This window comes from Equus asinus, chromosome 22 (assembly GCF_041296235.1).
Source record: "Equus asinus isolate D_3611 breed Donkey chromosome 22, EquAss-T2T_v2, whole genome shotgun sequence".
NCBI classification, from domain to species: domain Eukaryota; kingdom Metazoa; phylum Chordata; class Mammalia; order Perissodactyla; family Equidae; genus Equus; species Equus asinus.
In genome coordinates, this window is record NC_091811.1 from 11675917 (window position 1) to 11697356 (window position 21440).

Here is a 21440-nt window from a genome sequence, read left to right on the forward strand (position 1 = left end):
GTTTCTTCTTGAGACGGAAAAAGTATTCTAAACTTAGATTTGGTGACGGTTGTACAATTCTGTGAATATACTAAAAACCAATGAACTGTACACCTTACATGAGTAAATTTTACGGTATGTGAAATATATCTGAATAAAGCGGTAAAAGAAAATCACTGGGCAAGAGATTCAATGCAATGTTACTTATGTAAGGCAAAATAAGAAATAATTCAAATGCTCCTCTCAATAATAAGGGAATGATTGAGTAAATATTCATTCAATACAGAATTTCATGTATTTAAGTAGAATAACTATTTTAAAAGTTTATGATGTAATGTTAAGTACAAAATATGTGGCTATAAAACTACAGGTACATTACGATTACAACCATGTATAGCATATATGCATGCAAAAATGGAAGCAGCTTACTTACATTTTTCCCTTTAGTGTTATTATTAATTACAAAGATACCAAATATAAATCAAACCACATTGAATGGAAAGTATCTTATCATGACTGTTTAGTCTATTACTTAACACCAGAAAAGGCTACGTCTAAACTGTTGGGTATAGTTGGGAAACTTTTATAAGTACACCCCCCAGGAAAGAAAAAGGATATCTTCTATTTTCATCCTATAATCCTATACCAATGAAGTTGTGTAATGTTGAGAACACTCTACTGCAAAAAATCAAACTACATCAATGGCAAACACACGAAACAGAATCTACTAATTTCCTAGGAAGATAAAGATAAACCGACCTTCAGAAATTTCTTTGTCCAGGGATTTTAGCTCTTCTTCAATTTCAGCTTTAACTTTTAATAAAACTTCTTGATCCAGAGTTTGTGAAGTTACATCTTGTTGAACTCCTGAAACCAACAAAAAAGATTACCATTGAAAGAGAGAGAGAGAAGCCATTAGAATATGGGTAGTATTTTAACTTTTAAGTTAGAAAATACAAAATCAAAACTCATTATCCAGGCTAGTGGGGCTAGGAGATATTTAAAGATAAGGAAGCTAAGGCTTGGGTAGGTTATACTACTCCCATAGAGGACTGGTATATATGATTGGAACTCAGGTTGGTCTAAATACAAAACGATTCATCCAGGCTATGTCCTACTCATCTTCTGGTTGGGAAGCTAAGAAGGAAATATCTTAGAAACATTTTTGATGTAATAGAAAAGGAAACCTGAAAGGTCATCTAGATCAGTGATAATGTCTTCTGACATTGACACTCACAGTCCCTTATCTTCACATCTTTATGCAAACGGCAGCCCAAGAGAACGTCTGTTATCACCAAAAGATTTATATCCTCCAGCTTATGAATATACCAAGAGTACTGGGCGTAAGCTATCCTTATGCAGTAAAAGGAGGAGGAAGCTCCTGGTCTATAGGACAGAGTGGAAAACAAAGGGGAAGAGTCTAAAGGAGAAAATTAGACCAGATACTTGATAATTTACTAATTTCTCCTGCCTCAGATATTTAGAGCAGAGCTTCATCATTTCACCTAAAACACTGAATCCAAATATGACACCTCTCGCCCCTCCCATTGAGAAAAATTTATAGACACGTTTCTAGTACTTTTTCAGTGGGTCATATCACTATTCTCAACCACTGACAAGTTTTATAAAGAAAGAGATGAGCCGTTAATATGTTTTCAATTTTGCAAGCAAAAAACTCTGAATTCAAAGATGAGCTTATTAGTTTAGGCCAAGAAATCTGATTGTTATAGCATCCATGGGTCTTTGAAGTACCTCTGAAAAACAAAAAGTTAAGATATTTCTATATCTCACAGATTCTCTGATTAGGTTTCAAGTTTTAAAGTTGACAAAAATGATTTTCCTTTAGGCCACATAAAACACTTGCCTTTTGAGCTGAGACTAACCAAAATAAAACTCACACCCTTAAAAGAATTTTTGGGGAAGGGGCCGGCCCCGTGGCCAACTGGTTAAGTTCACGCGCTCTGCTTCGGCAATGCAGGGTTTCGCCAGTTCGGATCCTGGGCAGACATAGCACCATTCATCAAGCCATGCTGAGGCGGCATCCCACATGCCACAACTAGAAGGACCCACAACTAAAAATATACAACTATGTAGCGGGGGGCTTTGGGGACAAAAAGGAAAAATAAAATCTTTAAAAAAGAAAATAGTAAAAAAAAAAACAAAAAAAACAATTTTTGTGGAAAATATAAAATTCCTTACATATTTCTAGTTGAAGTGCAACACAAAGGATCCCCTCTAGGTAATGGTTAATATATATTTTGCTTAATGACATTTCATTTATTTATGCCTAAATAAATATCTTAGATGAAACTACATAAAAACCTAAAAACATTCCATGAAACACACACAATCTATTATGCAAAATTTGAAGACAATGTATCCTAGGAAGAAGGTAATCTTTGAAAATTCTCACAAAGCATAAAAGTCTATCTTTTTACAGACAGGCTTTTTTCCCCCAATTTTTTTTATTGTGGTAAAATAAAAATAACAAAATTTACCATCTTAACCATTTTTAAATATATAGTCAGTAGTACTAAACACATTCATAATGCTGTGCTACTATCACCACCATCCATCTCCAAAACTCTTTTCATTTAGTAAAACTAAAACTCTAAACCATTAAACAATAACTCCCTATTCCCTCATTCCCCCAGCCCCTAGAAATCACCATTCTATTTTCTGTCACTACGATTTTGACCATTCTAAGTACTTTACATAAATGGAATCGTACACTACTTGTCTTTCGGGGACTGGCTTATTTTGCTAACAGATAAATTTTCAATAAATCTCAAGTATTGTTTATAATTATAACAATAATGATATAATATTGTGACTTATTAAAACAAGGCAAATAAAGACTGGGAAATTAATTTAAGGTCTTTCAGTGAAATTATCTCTCTCCCAGCTTCCTGGAAGGCAGCTCAGCAGAAGTAGAAGATAAACTTTGGAGTCAAGTATTCCAGCTCATCATTACATGTGACCTTGGACAAGAACAATAATCTTCTTGAGCCTCTCCTCTTATGTAAAATGGGAAAATCATAACAAACACAAAGGGGTGTTGTCAAGGGTAATCAGAGAAATAAATCAAGTTTCATCACATCAAAAATGCTCAATAGATAGTAGTTCCCACTCACCAAGCCTTTTGTGTGTGTGTGGTGAGAAAGATTCGCCCTGAGCTAACACCTGTTACCAATCTTCCTCTCTTTTTACTTGGGGAAGATTTGCCCTCAGCTAACATCTGTGCCAGTCTTCCTCTATTTTGTATGTGGGTCACCACCACAGCATGGCCACTGACAAATGGTGTAGGTCCACACCCGAGAACTCAACCCGTCACTAAAGCAGAGTGCACTGAACTTAACAACTAGGTTACTAGGCCAGCCCCTCATCAAGCCTTTTTGATTCTCTAAAGTCTGTTACTATTTAACAGTGATCTTTCCCCAAGCCTTGTCTCTGTGAACAAAAACAGTTCATCATAAATTTCTAATCAATGACACTTATACAGAATCCGCTTTCAGTACTGTAAGAGTTTAAATCAGCAGAAACAACCTTCTGATAGTTTAAATAATGCCAAATGATATACTATAGGGCTGTTATAACAGGAACTAGGAGAAATCTTGACAGGCAATTACTCTTGCTCTTCATTTGCTATAAGAGAAAATGAGCAATTTAGATCAACTGATCTAAAACTAAAATTAAAATCTTTTTTCCCTGAATAGATGTCCAACCGAATTTAATTAGTTTATATTCAAACATTCAAAAGGAAAATTAAATTTTTTCAATTTAGGGTACATTTCACAATAAACTCATCTGAGAAGTTTTACTAAGAAGCTAACATTCTTTTTTTTTTTTTTAAAGATTTTTTTTCCTTTTTCTCCCCAAGTCCCCCCAGTACATAGTTGTATATTCTTCGTTGTGGGTCCTTCTAGTTGTGGTATGTGGGATGCTGCCTCAGCGAGGTTTGATGAGCAGTGCCATGTCGGCGCCCAGGATTCGAACCAACAAAACACTGGGCTGCCTGCAGCGGAGCACGCAAACTTAACCACTCGGCCACAGGGCCAGCCCCGAAAACATTCTTGAATACCAGATGTTCCATGATTTTCTACATTTCAAGGTGTGACTTGCCTATAAGAGATTTGCCTTCAAACTTTTGCAGGCTAAAATAATCTCTGCCATATTCAACAATGTAAGAAGTCTGATCAATCATTGTCATGAGCTACAGTAAATGAAAGTGCTTTTAAGAGAAGTCCTTCTTTTACCTACTGATACTCCTTCAAAGATACTTCTATGACAGAGGTAGGGTAACGACCATGCTGAAAAATGTCTTGGTTATTAGCCTTTTAAAAAGTTCCACAGAAACATTTTGAACTTAACATCTGCTAGTTTGCTCTTGACCTGCCCTTAATCAGAAACACAGAGCACCTAAACATTTCAGATTCTTGCCAAATACAACCTGTTGGATTTAATTTTTTATAAGGTTTCCTGATGTGACAGGTAGTCCTTCCATTCTTCTGCAGTCTAGATTTTATCCTCATATTAAACTGGATCATCAGAAAAGTACACACATATAATCTAGGTACCCAGACAGTGTCAACTATTTGTTTTAACTGAGTTGCACTTTGGTGTCATTTCCCTAGCTTTTATCCAGAATCACATTACGAGACAATGTTTTGAAACCTAATACTGTATTTGATATTGACAATATTTTCTACTACATTACTCTGTACCCTATGTAATAATGCTCTAAGTGAAATAAAATATTTTTAAAGAATAATGTTCCACTTAGAAGAAAATAGTATAGCTTTTAGTTATGGAAAAATAATCCTGTTACTAAGTATACCTCCATTTTTTTTTTTTGGCTTTGCCTCAGAACCAAATTCACTGATCAATATTACTGTATGAGACTTTATAGACTACATATCTGTGATCTATTATTCCCACTATAGAAGTGTACAGTTTCCCTATTCTGGTTTTATTTATTAGAATGCTTTTATTTGTTTATTTATATGTTTTCATCATGTATTATAAGCCACAATAAATTATATGAATTTAAATAAATTAAAAAATTCATTTCTGTTCCTACTCAGTATGAACTCACTGCCAATTTCTTCACTAATGAAAAAGACATATTATGCTACAATTTTACCTAACCTGGACTGTCCTTTCTTTTCCTGATTATTCAAACTCTGTCCACTTTGCAAGAATCAGTTTAAGTCCCTCTGCTTCTCCACAATATCTTCACTGACTACTTCTAAATCACTGACATTTGAACATTTATATCATTTAGCCTGTGCCACATCATTTAACATTTAAATATTTACTACCTTAAAGTGTTCAATGATTTTATAGTTTATTATCATTATTCTGACCAAATTACAAACTATTTGAGATAGTTCCTTTGTCCTAGACTTGTGTCAAGTAGACTTGTGTCAAGCGAGAACTAAAAAAGTACTCAAACACTTGATAGTGATAGCTATCACTGTCACTGTGATGAAGACTCAAAGGATTATAATGTATAGATGACAACCTTGCTGGGGAGAGAGGACGCTTAAGAAAAAAGACAATGAAATGAAAGTTATATAAATTCAGAGGAATAAAAAAAATCAATGTTGGGGCCAGCTCCGTGGCCAAGTGATTAAGTTCGCACACTCCACTTCAGCGGCCCAGGGTTTCGCCGGTTCAGATCCTGGGCACGGACATGGCACTGCTCATCAGGCCATGCTGAGGCAGCGTCCCACAGTCCACAACTAGAAGAACCCACAACTAAAAAATATGCAACTATGTACTGTGGGGATTTGGGGAGAAAAAGCAGAAAAAAAGAAAAGACTATAAAAAAACCAATGTTATCAGTATATTTTGAGGCTAGCTCAAATGATAAAAGTTAAATGAAATAAAGAAAATGAGAATTCATTTTGTATAAGAGAACAGAGTACAGACCAAACACAGACATAGGACAGTAACTAGACCATTTATTTATGGTGATGGAATTGTGATGGAGAATATGGAGGATGAAGAATGGAAAGAATAAGACCTCAACTGTTGTCTCCATGCTTATGAGAGTTTAACCATTCTCTGAACCAACTGAATTTTAGATTTGAAAGGGTCTGTAAAGTAAAAGTTGTTCTTCCTCCTTATTATACGAAGAATATGGGACTCAAAGAATTTAAATGACTAGCCCAGGCTCAAATATATCATACACAAACAAAACTAGAAAGTAGGTCTTCTGGTAAGCAAAATTATTACTGACTTCTAAAATATACGATTATAATTTTTGATGTACAGTGAAAAATAAGGAATACATGAATGTTCTATCTGCCATCTGCTGCCTTTTGGAAAATCTACACACCTAAAACATACACATACCCACACACCCAATCACACCACCAGAAAGCCACAAAGTAAATGACAATAATGTCTTGGTTACCATATGCCTCACCCCACCAGATTTAAAGAAAAGCAGCTGATTAAAGGAGTGCCTATTCTCCTGAGACTAATGTGATGCTGATTACAGATGACAAGTTGTCATACTTGATAATCAGCCATGTGGAAAACCTAAACCAGAAAAAGTCTACTGCTGTCAGGACACAAAAGGCTATTTATTTAGCTAACCAATGACAAAGCCAGATTCAGTGATTTTCATTTAATCAACACCGCCCAGACTTTCAAAAGCACAGAGCTACACAGTAGCACTAATGCAGCATAAATCTTGCGCTATAAACCCAAAGAAAAATATTTCAGCGATAAACAGACTTTAGCACACTAAACCCCACCCACTTCAGTGTCAAATGAAGTCAGGTGAGTCAGCAATCATTACATTCCAGTCCTGAAATACACTCAGGGCTTTCAAAGTGAATATCAGATCAATAAGTTTAGAACAGTTGCAAGGGCTAGACATTCCAGAATACAATACTTTCTAAATCTATGGTTTCCCAAACCGGAGGCACATTAAAATTACTAAGAGAATATATTAAAAATACAGATTCCCAGGCTCCAGCATGAAGCATCTGGTTCAGCAGGTCTAGGGTAGGGCTCCATGATCTTTGTTTTAAAAGCATTCAGGCAATTAATCTTGGCAAATACTGCTCTAGAAAACCCAAATAATTATAATCAAATTTAAAACATCTACTGAACATATAGATAACATGGTTCAATTATTCATCCAGTAGCAAAAAACAACTACATCAAATGATACCATACTGGACCAGTAAGTAAGAAACCAGATTTAAAAAAAAAAAAAAATTCCAAAATAGCCAATCACAATAGCAGTTTTCAGGTTCCAGTGCTACCACACCCCCCAGGTATCCTGCAGACTGGGCGACAGATTTGAGGGAGGACAAATTTGAAGGAGAAGAACACAGAGAAAATCCACCATGCACCCACTCAAAGTCTGGTTTCATAGTGGTCGGGGTCAAACATCTCCTGTTCCTTATAGAAAGACTGAGAAAATGAAACAGTACACATCTCCAGAAATAATGAATTGTGAATCATAATTTGGGATGGAGTATAAGGGAGAAGAATTTGCCACTCCAAAATGTGTTTGTCTTGAGGATTATCTTGGGCTGATTATTTTTAAGAAAAAAAAGACTCACGAAGAAACTTTGACCTTCCCACCAACTGCCTAAAAGAATTTAAGATAGAAGTAAGTCTTGGGCAAGTGAGTGACATCAGCATCACGACGAGTGAGCATTCCTGGTAATCTCTCCACTCCACCATACAATGAAAAAGACATCCATACTCCAATAGAGGACATCCAAACACAACACAGAAGACGTCTGAGAGATCCACGCAGCCATATGACAGAGGGCCGAGAGGCTGGAGCCCCCCTCAGAGGAGGTGGAATGGAGAAGATCAGAAAAATCTTCAGTTCATTAGGATGCTACTCTAGTCAAGGAGAGCTGCAGGATCTGATTGCAGAGGGAGAGGAAGAAGAACCCACTGGATACGTTTGATTCAAAAAATTTCTTCCAGTGATGACTGAAGTACTGCTAGAAAGAAGACAGAGACCAATTCCAGAGGATATCCTTCTTCGATCTTTTGAGGTCTTGGAGCCAGCAAAATGTGGGTTTCTTTCTAAGGAAGAACTGAGCAAGTATATGACTGAAGAAGGTGAGCCTTTTTCTCAGAGAAAACAGAAGAAATGTTGCCTGCTGCAAGTGATCCAGAATTGAATTCAATTCATTATAAGGACTATATAACAATGACGGCGATAGACAGATGAAAACTAAATTCTCTAAAGACTTAGTTTCTAGTTGAAAAGATAATTTTAAAAATTGCATGTTCTTGTTAATTTTATATTTTATCTTATAATTCCTACATATAACTAATGCCTTGTGACAACTATTTCAACATATTTTGTTTTTTAAAGATAATCATAACAATTTAAAACAAATTTATTTAGAATGTCTAGACTCATGAAATGACAAATTGCTAATTATTTTGAAACTGTTCTTAAAACATTTTAACATTATTTTTCAATTGCTGTTAATTTTCTAAATAAAACTCAGCTTCCCTTCAAAAAAAAAAAAAGAATTTAAGATAGAAAGCCTGTTTCAGGAAACAGCTATATAGTATAGATATACAGATACTCTACAAAGTATAATATGTACTAGGTGAGGTACACAGGAAGGAACCTAGCAAGGCTCGTTTGATCAAAGTCTTCTCTGTGTCCCAATATCTCTGATGGCCCAACAAATATTTCTGTGCCAAACATTAGGTCTTTTCATCTTCCTGTAAACTGCCTCCTTTCCCTTTTAAGGCCCAGACCCTTGACCCCTTCTCCTTAGCCCAGAATGACATATATACCTCATTTTGCCTGACTCTGGAATTTTTCACGCTTATGTGAATTCCCCTTGCACAGAAATTAAATATGATTTTCTCCTGTTAACCTGCCTTATGGCATTTTAATTATTTCACCAGCTATAACAAACAAGAAGAGAAGGGGGGAAATTTTTGCCTTCCCCACATGGGTTATAAGAACCTGTCTTGAAAAGTTGATTTGAGATGGCAATACTCCCCAAATTGATCTACAGACTCAACACAATCCCTACCAAAATTCCAACTGCCCTTTTTCCAGGAATGGACAAGACAATCCTAAAATTGATATAGAATTGCAAGAGAGACAAAACAGTCAAAGCAATTTTGAAAAAGAAGAAGAAGGTTGGAGGATTCACAATTCACAATTTCAAAATTTACTACAAAGCTACAGTAATCAAGATAATGTGGTAACAGTATAAGAACAGACATATAGACCAACGGAATCTAATTGAGAGGCCACAAATCAACGCATATATTTAAGGTCAACTGACTTTTTTTTAAAAAAAAATTACTTTAAATATGTGGGGTTTTTTTGTTTTTTTAATTTATTTTATTAATTAATTTATTTTGAGGGAGATTAGCCCTGAGCTAACATCTGCTGCCAATCCTCCTCTTCTTGCTGAGGAAGACCAGCCCTGAGCCAACATCCATGCCCATCTTCCTCCACTCTACATGTGAGACGCCTACCACAGCATGGTGTGCTGAGCAGTGCCATGTCTGCACCTGGGATCTGAACCGGGGAACCCCAGGCCGCCAAAGTGGAACATGGACACTTAACCACTGCGCCACCGGGCTGGCCCTCAAGTGACTTTTGAGAAGGGTACCAAGGCTATTCAATGGGGAAAAGAACAGCCTTTTCAACAAATGGTGCTGGAACAACTGGATATTCCCATGCAAAAGAACGAATCTGGACCCCTACTTCACACCATACACAAAAATTAATTCAAAATGGATCAAAGGTCTAAATTTAACACCTAAAACTATAAAACTCTTAGAAGGAAACATAGGTGAAAATGTGCATGACCCTAGATTAGGTTACTTAGCCATGGTTACTTAGACATGACACCAAGAACACATGAAATCAGAGAAAACAGATAAACTGGACTTCATAAAAATTAAAAACTTCTGTATGTCAAAGGATACTACCAATACAGTGAAAAGACAAACCAGAGAATGGAAGAAAATATCTGGAAATCATATATGGTCATGTGTTACTCAATGATGGGGATATGTTCTGAGAAATGTGTAATGACGCAATGCGTAATGAGGCAATTTCATTGCTGTGCAAACATCAGACAGTATATGGAAGGGTAACAAAATTTGCCACCCCAAAATGTGTCTCTTTAACATGAAGATTATTTTAGGCTGATTATTTTTAAGAAACAAAAGACTCAGAAAGTTTTCTTGTTACCTCCCCCTTAACCTCCTCCTAAAGAATTCCAATAAAAAAAGACCTGTTTCAGGAAGTGAGCTATCACCTTAACATCACATGAACTAGGTGGTAGGGAGGGAGGAACCTAGAAAAGCTTGCTTGTTGGGCTCCCTTCTGTGTTCTTCTGTTTCTGTCTGGCCAAACACTTGTTTTCTAAACATTTGCTCCTTTTGACTTACCTGTGAATTGCTTTCCTTCCCTTTGAAGTCCCTGACTCTCCCCATCCCCAACATCCTCTCTTGTCTTTAGCTGAGGGTGGTATTTAAGCAGAGGACTTCAGTCATTTTGGTAAGTTACTTGGTTTTCCTGGGTTTCTCCCATGTATACATGCTATTAAACTTTTGTTTGTTTTTCTCCTGTTAATCTGTCTCATGTCAATTTAGTTCTTGGACCAGTCAGAAGAACCTACAAGAGTAGAGGAAAATGTCTTCCTCCCCTACAGTATTTATACAAACCTAGATGGGTATAGCCTACCTCACACCTAGGCTATCTAGTACTAATCTTATGGGACCACCAACATATATGCAATCTGTTGCAGACTGAAATGCCATTATGCAGCACATGATTATATCTGATATGGGTATGGTATCCAGAATATATAAATATATAAAGAATTCTTACAACTCAACAATAGAAAGACAAATAGCACAATTAAAAACGGACAAAAGATATGAAGATATTTCTCCGAAGATATACAAACAGCCAAGAAGCACATGAAAAGATGTTCAACATCATTAGCCATTAGGAAAATGCAAATTAAAACCACAATGAGATACTACTACACACCCATTAGGATAGCTATAATCAAAACTATGGGTAATAGTGGGGCCAGCCCAGTGGAGCAGTGGTTAAATTCACACATTCTGCTTCGGCAGCCCAGGGTTTGCCAGTTCAGATCTCAGGTGCAGACCTACGCACCACTTGCCAAGCCATGCTGTGGTAGGTGTCCCACATATAAAGTAGAGGAAGATGGGCACAGATGTTAGCTCAGGGCCAGTCTTCCTCAGCAAAAAGAGGAGGATTGGCAGCAGATGTTAGCTCAGGGCAAATCTTCCTTAAAAAAAAAAACATATATGATAATAGCAAGTTTGACACAGATGTGGAGAAACTGGAACCCTCCTCATACATTGCTGGTGGGAATGCAAAATGGTACAGCCACTTTGGAAGACAGCTTGGCAGTTTCTTATTATACTAAACATACTCTTACCACATGATCTAGCAATCACCCTCCTTGGCATTTACCAAATGAGCTGAAAACTTACATCTACACAAAAACCTGCACATGAAAGTTTACAACAGCTTTATTCATAATTGCCCAAACTTGGAAGCAACCAAGATGTTCTCCAATAGGTAAATAGATAAACAAACTATGGTACTCATACAATGGAATATTCTTCAGCAATAAAATGAGCCACCACAACGAGATACCATTTCACACCACACCCATTAGGATGGCTATTATTAAAAAAAACAAAAAACAAGTGTTGGTGAGGATATGGAGAAACCAGAACCCCTCTGTATTCCCCACACATTGCTGATGGGAATGTCAAATGGTGCAGCTCCTGTGAAAAAAAGTATGGCACTTCCTCAAAAAATTAAACAGAATTACCATGTGATCCAGGAATTCTACACCAGGGTATATACCCAAAAGAACTGAAAGCAGAGACTCAAACAAATATTTGTACACCAATGTTTATAGTAGCATTATTCACAATAGCCAAAAGGTAGAAATTACCCAAATGTCTATCAATAGATGAACAGATAAATAAAATGTGCTATAGGCATACAATGGAATATTATTCAGCTTTAAAAAGAAATGAAATTCTGATACATGCTACAACACGAATAAACCTTAAAGACATTATGCTAAGCGAAATAAAGCAGATACAAAAGGACAAATATTGTATAATTTCACTCAAATGAGATGCCTAGAATAGTAAAATTCATAGAGACAGAAAGTGGAATAGCGGTTGCCTGGAGCTGGAGGGAGGAGGGGAAAATGAGGGGTTACTCTTTGATAGTTACATTACTAATTAACAGACATGAATTTGCTCTCTTTCCTAAGAAAGAAATGTCTTATTGTCAAATCCATATTAATTACTACAGCATCAAAGTGCTCTATATTAATAAATGAAAAGTTGAGTATAACAAAAGTTATTATGTGGCATCAAATATGCAAGTCAGGACTTCTACTAGACAGACTATATAATCCTGAACAGTGTTGACTATATTCAGCACAAATCTGGAAGTCTGGAAGAATTGGAAGAGTTGACTAGTTCTGGAAGTGTAGTTAACGATTTATGGAAAATTCTGTACTGAGCATGCCTCAGGAAAAAATGAAAGACATTTAATGTGACAGAAATCTTGAGTCATGAAAGGGTCACCTCCTTTAGTCTCTTTTTCTCATACTTCTTGCTTCATGAACTTGAAACCAAACTCTACCTACATTACCCAATGACTGCTACAGCACATCCTATTTATAACAGCATGGCATGAGTGAGTTCTACATCACATCTCAAGAAATAGGATAGTAAGGCAACAAATTAGATAACCAATAGGATAGTAAAGCAGCAAAGACAGCAACAAGAACCTAATTTTTCCCTCTAAAAAGTTAGCCTACACGTTTGTATTTATGTGTAAATATTTTGTACTTGGGCTTACAAGAAAACAATATAAGGACAAACAAATTTCAAAAACAAAGCAAAACAAAAATGCTAGAGCAGGTAAACTTCTCAGAATCTACAATTTCAGGTGGAAAAAATTCTATGCTCAAGCAGGAAAAAAAATTATCAATACAGGCTTACATAATCCCTTAAGGTCCTTACAAATTTACTAAATCAGAGGGGTTGAAAAGGCCTGGTTTTTGTGGAGCATGAAGTCTGTTACAGCTGAGAAACAACATAAATAAGTAGAATTTTTGGATAGATAGAGAAGTGTGTATGTATTATATGGTGACCAACTTGTCCCAGTTTGCCCCGGATTTTCCCAGTTTTACTTAATCCTTGGCAAACCAGACAGCTGGTCACCTTCATATGTCTATTTGGGAGCTATGTTAATTAGGACATGTTAGTCTATGCTGCAAAAATAAATAAAGCCAAAATTTCAGCAACTTAACTCAAAGATCCATATCTCCCTCATGTTACACGTGTCACCGGGGGAAATGGAAAGCAAGCCAACTGCTTCATACAGTCACTTAGCAACCCTGCCTGATAGTGGTTCTGCCCTATTTTAACTAGGCCATTAGGAACATATGGTTCCCCTCTACCCCTACATACATACTATAAGGCAAGGGGAAAAATGGGGAAAGGCATACTGGCTCTTAAATGCCACAGTCTAGAAGTGACACAAATCACATCCATTCATATTTCATTGGCTGGGACTAGTCACATGGCCCTGCCTAAATGCAATTTTCCCATGGGCCAGGAAGGAGAGAAAAAGAATGAGACATGGGTAAGCATCAGTAATCACTATCATGGGAATTTACCATTCTAGAGCACCTCAGCTTGAGTGAAAAAACACAGATACAAATAAACATGGCTTGCTTAAAGTACAAGCCAATAACAGACATAAGACACAATAGGTAATGGGACCAGACCACGGAAACCAAGGGAAGTTTTATAGAGTAGCCCTAGGGAAAAGGGAGCAGCTGTGGGTTCTCCACGCAAGAGGCAATGTTAGGAAGCTCAATCTGCTTGCAGTATGCAAAATGTATGATGGAGAAGACATAAAATGAAGGAGAAAAATCAGGAGACATTTACTATAATTTGGGGCAGGGCCTGTAGGAAAATCATCACAAAATTGGGACAGTTGGTTAACAGCTGACAAAGTAAGAGGGCAAGAAGCAAAGATAAGAGCTCAAGGATGACTCCTATGTCTCAAGCATGGCTAGCAAGTGGTATCATTAACAAATTACTGTAAAAATAGTGGCTGGCTTAGAGGGGAAGATAAAAAACTGAGTTCTAGATCTGTGTGTCTAATACTGTAGGCACTAGCCACATGTTGCTTTTTAAGTTTAAATAAAATTAAAACTTCAGTTCCTCAGTCACACTAGTCACATTTCAAGCATTCAATTGTCATATGTGACTTGTGACTGCAATATTAGAGCAGATACAGAACATTTTCATCATTGCACAAAGTCGTATTTAAAAAGTGTTTTTCTAGACCTATCAGGCCATTACTAGTCAGGGGAAGGTTCTGGAAAAGTAAAGGAAAGTGGGAAGGAAAAGTTTTAAGAAATTTGGAGGCTAACTGAAGGACTGTCATGTGCCCACTCCAAAGAAGGCTGATGATTACCTTTTACCAGCAAATACTGAATATCCTAAATGTCCTACAGTAGGAGACTACAGATATTTATTTATTGACATGGACAGATGTTCACATATATTGTCAATTTTTAAAGTCTTATAAAACATCATATAGGGGTCGGCCCTGTGGCCGAGTGGTTAAGTTCACACACTCTGCTTCAGCGGCCCAGGGTTTCGCCAGTTCTAATCCTGGGCACAGACATGGCATTGCTCATCAAGCCATGCTGAGGCAGCATCCCACATGCCACAACTAGAAGGACCCACAACTAAAAATACAGAACTATGTAGCGGGGGGCTTTGGGAGAAAAAGGAAAAATAAAATCTTAAAAAAGAAAAAATCATACATATGACCTCACTTTTATAAACCATAAATTCAAATTTATATGTACCTATAAAAACCTCTGGAAAAAATGTTAACATTTATTAATTTCAATTACTGGATTATAAGATTTTCTTCTTACTTTCTTTTTCCATTTCCTAAACAGCTTCAAATATATATTACTTATATAATAAAAAATGAAATATGATTAAAGAATGAAAGTGACAAGGAGACAAATTTGGGCTTAATATTAAAAAAACAGGGGACGGCCCAGTGGCCGAGTGGCTAAGTTTGCGTGCTCTGCTTCGGCAGCCCCAGGGTTTCACCAGTTTGTATCCTGGGCAGACATAGCACCATTCATCAAGCCATGCTGAGGCGGCATCCCACATGCCACCAACTAGAAGGACCCACAACCAAAAATATAAAACTATGTACCGGAGGGCTTTCGGGAGAAAAAGGAAAAAAATAAAATCTATAAAAAAACAAAAAAATCCAGCATTTAGTTTTGTGCATAAATGAAATGAGCTCCTTAATAACAATGGAAAAAAAAGAAAATGTTCCTTGCAGTGATGTAATACCTCAGGTATCAGCAAACTACGACCTATGGGCCAAATCTGAGCCCCTGCATGTTTTTGTACAGCCCACAAGCTAAGAATGGTTTTTACATTTTTTAAATGGTTGAAAAAATCTGAAGATTAATATTTTGTGATATATAAAAGTTATATGAAATCCAGTGCCCATAAATAAAATTTAATTAGAATATGGTCACACTCATTCATTCAGTTATCATTTATGGTTGTTTTGTGCTACAATGGCAGAGATGAGCAACAGAGACTATGCGAGGCGCTCTCACAGCTTTACACTGTTGCTCAGTGCACTACAAATTGCAGTGACACAATTATAACTAATGGCATTTCAACCACCATAGGCATTGCTGTACCACAACTTTTATTTTACCTGTGCACACCCATGGTGTCAAAATAAGAAGAGACAAGTGGACTTTGAATATCCTCCTTGTAAGGCATAATGGAATATAGATTACTTTGTCATCAAATTAGATGGCAAAGTATTGTGTTTATTATGCAATGACATTATAGTTGTGCTAAAAGAACACAATATACATTGGTATTACCAGACTATAAAGCACTCATCACAATATTCCCAACTCACAGGAAAGCAACAGTCAAAAAAGTTAGAAAACTTAAAAGCGTAACATCTCATCACAAAATTTCTTCATAAAAATGAAAATAAGGCCACAACCAAAATAAGTTTCTAGGTGGCTCAGTTGTTAGCCAAGCAAGGAAAGTCATCTACTGACACTGAGTTAATTAAATTGTGCTCAACTGCAGGAGCTGAAGAAACATGTCCAGATAAAATAAAAATTTAAGATTATTAGTCTTTTGGAGAGAACAGTTGTTCAATGAGTTGCGGACAAGGGGAACAACATCAATAGTCAACTGAAATACAAGGCAAACAATTGAGTGCTTTTCCTTGGCTCTTGATGTACTAACTGATGTCTGAAACTGCTCAGCTGCTGTTTATTCAAGGAGTCAATGCCAAGTGCTACGTGACCAAAGAACTGGCAAAGTCTGCACAGAACAATTACAGGTATTTTCAAAGAAATTGAGAAAACACTAATTCACTACAACCCGAAGTGGAATCTGCTACGATGTGTTACTGATAGTGGAAAAAAATATGTGTGGAGCAGAAGGTGGCTTATTAATTGGAGAAATTTACAAAGATTGTGACAATGTAAGGTATTTAAAACTTACGGTTATTCGTTGTAGTATTCTTCAATAGATATTCTGGGAAATACTTCAATCTATCTTGTGTTAATGAACCAGGGGTTTCAACAGTGACCTTCATTTGCTGTCATGGACTTAATCATTGTCAGTTCCATGAATTTTTGTCAGAAATCAAAGCTGAATACCCTGACATACCCTATCGCACAGCAGTTCAATGGCTAAGCAGTGGTAGTGTTTTATTACAATTTTTTGAGCCCAAGAACAACAAAGGAATTTTTCTGAACAAGAAGAACCACCTTCAACCACTATTATCAAATAATGAACAGCTTTGGAAATTAGCTTTTGCTGCAGACTTGAAAACGTTTCTTAATGAACTAAATCTAACATTATAAGGCCTGCTGTTTACCAACTCTGCCCTGGACAATATTCCTAACAGTCAATGACACTAGCCTTTGGACTGCAGTCCCCTTGTGGTGTCCCTAGACAAAGAAAGCTGTCCTATCCAGGGATACACTGACTCCTGGTTCCATACAGCAAAGCAAATATTGTTCTCTGGTATTGGAGTTCGTGCCCCACAGATAATAATCAGGAATGTATCCTTAACTTTAGCTACAACAGCCAATGAGAGGGAACAAGCGCTAGAAGATCAGCACATCAGTCTAAATGCCCTTGCATGGATTATAATGGGCAATAGACTGGTCTTGAACTACATCCTGGCTGAACAGGGAGGAGCATGTACAGCTGACAACATTTCCTGTTGAGGTGAATTACTACTGGTTAGGTGGAACAACCCATACATGCTAAAGGAAAGGAAACTAAGTGGTTATGTGAAAAAAGACCTACTAGTCCCCTCGGGACTTATTCACTTGGCTGAATCTGGGGTCCTGAGGTGGATGCCTGAGATTAACACTCAGAATGGCCTCATCCTGCTAATTCAGATTCTCTTGATAATGGCCTGAATCAAGTGTTATATTAGACAAACTGAATGGATTCCACTGAATGCCACTGCATTTAATCTTGAGGGGTAGATTGTTGGGACCAATAGCCTGCAAGGAGCCCTAAGTATCCCTGTATGTCCTTGCCGAGTATGACAAACTGAACACCTGTCCTCTGACTCTAAGCCATGCCTATAGCTAGTCAGGTAGGCAATTAGGTAAGTCAAGATGACCACAATGGACGGCTCGCTCTCTGGGAGAAGGAACTAGCTTGCTTACTGTTTGCTACAAAAGGTGCTAAGCCCTTAGTACTAGGTTCCTCAGCTGCAGCACAAGCCACTATATGAAATGCCATTGAGTGAGCTCATTCCATTACCCTATGGTACTTAGGGGCAGGAGAACCACTGCTACCATGGTAATACTCCTGGTGTTTGCTGGGCTAGAGTAATAAATGGTCTTGCTCTAATTCACTTAGTCGGGATGTCTATTTTTGGCACCTAAAGAGTTCTAGGAGGTTCAATATAAAAACCACGTTTCATAAAATTAATTCCCAGAATCTTCCTCCCAAACTGCAATATTGTACAGACACAATCCCTATTTCAGATGTGCTAACCATGTATGCATTAATCACTATCAATGCAACTCCTCAGCTGTACTCAAAGTAAGTCTATTATGGTAGATGTTCACTGAGTCTAAAGCACCAAGTCTTAGAACAATAGGATCCAGCATTTTCAGAAGTTATAACTAGTTTTTAAGACAATGTGTGAAAACTTAAAAAAGATATGTTACATGCTTTGACAATTTATAGGCTACCTACTTATTTTAAATGGCAAGCTCCTCACAAAAATATTACTCCTCTTTGATGCAGTAGTTTGACTCTAGATAATTTAGCAAAAGTAAATAACCGGGGGAAAACAACAATATATAGTAGAAGTGCTCTTAATTAACCTCCGCGAAGTGATTTGTTGGATTAAGAGACCCACTACAGCCTCACTATAAAACATACTGACAATGCCCACAGCAAGCTGAACACATGCAGCTAGTAGACTACTTTCTAGCACACTTGCATAAGTTGTATGCTTACCAAGAATCAGCTATTTCTCTCCCAACCTGTTTATGAAAATTATACTTACTGAAATTCTCTAACATTTAAAATCATAGACATAATTGAAAGATGATTGTGCAAAGAGACTTCATATTTCTATGAAAGCTAAATTAAATGTTTGGGGAAGTTGCTTTAAAAATACCCTATCAGAGTTAGCCCTGATGGCCTAGTGGTTGAAGTTTGTCGTGCTCTGCTTCGGTGGCCTGAGTTCAGTTCCCGGGCATGGAACCACATCACCCGTCTGTCAGCAGCCATGCTGTGGTGGCAGCAGCTCACATAGAAGAACTAGAAGGACTTACAACTAGACTATACAAGTATGTACTGGGGCTTTGGAGAGGAAAAACGAAAAAAAAAAAGCATTCTTAAAAAATGCCATATCCTACTGGGTGTGAGAGAACCAACTGTAAAAGACTGGAGAAAAAAGTCATAAAAATTTAGAATGACTCTTCAATCAGATTGTTTTATAAGTGTCTTTATGTTGTTACTCCACTTTAAATAAACATAAATTGGAAACTACAGGTAATAGATACGGTTTATGCTAAAAATATGCCATGGAATCTCAATCAACAGATCCACATTCAAAAAAAAGCTTTGGCCCTACATCAAAATTGCTAAATAAATGTAAATTTATTAACACTTTAAATTAAAATTTCTTATAATAACCTCTTTATTTATGATTCCCTCTTTAATCGACTTTTTCAATTAAAGCCTACTGCCAGTGTTAGTGACCTTGGCAAACAGGCTTTTATGGTAAACCAAAAATTTTATACGATGCTACTGATTTTTTTAAAAAACTGGAAATAGTTAGACACACAATAATAGAAGAGATGAAATATAGAAACGTAAACATGTTTTAAGATAAAACTGAGTGAAAAAAATCACAAATAACTGATTACAACTATGTAAAAACTATGTGTATATCGATAAAGATTACAAGACAATAGAAAGTAAAATAGTTGTGTAAGTTTGGTGAAATAATAAAGATTTGGTATCACGTTTTCTTTTATGAGTTTTTAAGGTCATTTTGATGTAATTTTGTTTAAATAGCAACCTGCCTTGGGGTACTCAAAATATGATTCAATATTTAAAAACAGAACACATCCACTAGTTACACGTCAGTATTTAAATTAGCATTGTTAAGATACCTTCTGTCAGCCCTCTTGTTAGAATGGCTACTCGATTCCATCATTGCTGAATTCTCAAGACTATCCTTTCTCGAGTTAGAATGGCAGGAGATAAATAAGAAGTACCTCTATAGCTGCAGTAGAAATCTATGGATTAGAATATTTAAGATGATGATGTTACAGCTCAATGAACAAGACTAACTGAGACTCCGTAACTGTTTTAAGCTTTGTTTGGCAAAATATTTAAAGAAGGATACATACAACTTCACAATACAAAGACTTAAAAACTTTCTAAGTCTATCAGATATAGTAGTCCACCCTTATCTGCGGTTTCCATGACCTGCGATCCAAAATATTAAATGAAAAACTCCAGAAATAAACAATCCCTAAGTTTTAAATTTTGCGCCATTCTGAGTAGGGTAGTGAAATATCAAGCCATTCTGCTCCAACCTGCTGAGATGTGAATCATCCCTTTGTCCAGCACATTCAGGCTGTATATGCTACCCACCTGTTAGTCACTTAGCAGCCATCTTGGTTATCACATTAACTGGTGCAGTATCGCAGTGCAAGTAACCCTTATTTCACTTAATGGCCCAAAAGTGCAAGAGTAGTAATGCTGGCAATTTATTACAGTATGTTGTTATAATTATTCTATTTTATCATTAGTTATTGTTGTTAATCTCTTACTGTGCCTAATTTATAAATTAAACTTTATCATATGTATGTATGTATAGGAAAAAACAAAGTATATTTAGGGTTCAGTACTATCTATGGTTTTAGTGATCTACTGGGGGTCTTGGAAATACCCCTTGTGGATAAGGGGGGACCACTACATATGAATCCATTGTTTAAATCTAATATCCTTGAAAAACGGCAATTCAAAGAACTTAATTGTACTAAAAATTTAAAAAGAACTATGTAACGCTAATCTATGTCTTGTTAAGTATGAAATCTCTAAAAACAAATGGATTTGTTTATTTAAATGTACCGAGTACATTTTTACATTTACCAGTAGCAATCATTTAAAATATCAAGCTCTTAAAAAGCAAAAGTAGGGGCTGGCCCCGTGGCCGAGTGGTTAAGTTCGCAAGCTCCGCTGCAGGCGGCCCAGTGTTTCGTTGGTTCGAATCCTGGGCGCGGACACAGCACTGCTCGTCAAACCATGCTGAGGCGGCGTCCCACATGCCACAACTAGAAGGACCCACAACAAAGAATATACAACTACGTACCGGGGGGCTTTGGGGAGAAAAAGGAAAAAATACAATCTTTAAAAAAAAGCAAAAGTAATTGCTTCTGGGAATGGATCAGGGGATGGGAAGGGATGGGCTGAAGGGTTATTCTTTCAAAACCTATTAGTATCATTTGATCTTATAACCAAAGATATAAATTACTCAGATTCATACACTTTTATGTACAAAGTAAGTATCACTACTTAATATAACCACCATAAGCCAAAAATAATACCTTGGGGTGAGGAAAGATGTTGCTCTTGCAGCTTCTCCTGAGAGAGGAGTCCCAAGTAGCTGAGAACAACATACTTTGTTTCATAGTGAAATCCTAGAGGCACAGTAGTGGAGGACGCCATTGAGTTGGCTTGCAGAGCTCCAAAAAGGTCTACTTACAGGTGTGTAAAACCTAAAAACATAGAACATTTTTTCAGTTTAAAGTTTATTACATGCCAGTACA

The 21440-nt window shown here is 36.8% G+C and overlaps 1 protein-coding gene across 1 annotated transcript in view; it reads right to left on the minus strand.

The window, feature by feature from the left end:
• The window catches only part of BCL2L13 (BCL2 like 13), an 88961-nt gene that overhangs the window by 56871 nt on the left and 10650 nt on the right, over positions 1–21440 (minus strand). Inside the window, 1 exon segment of the mRNA XM_044756190.2 lies at positions 739–846. Coding sequence (XP_044612125.1) covers positions 739–846 — 108 coding nt within the window.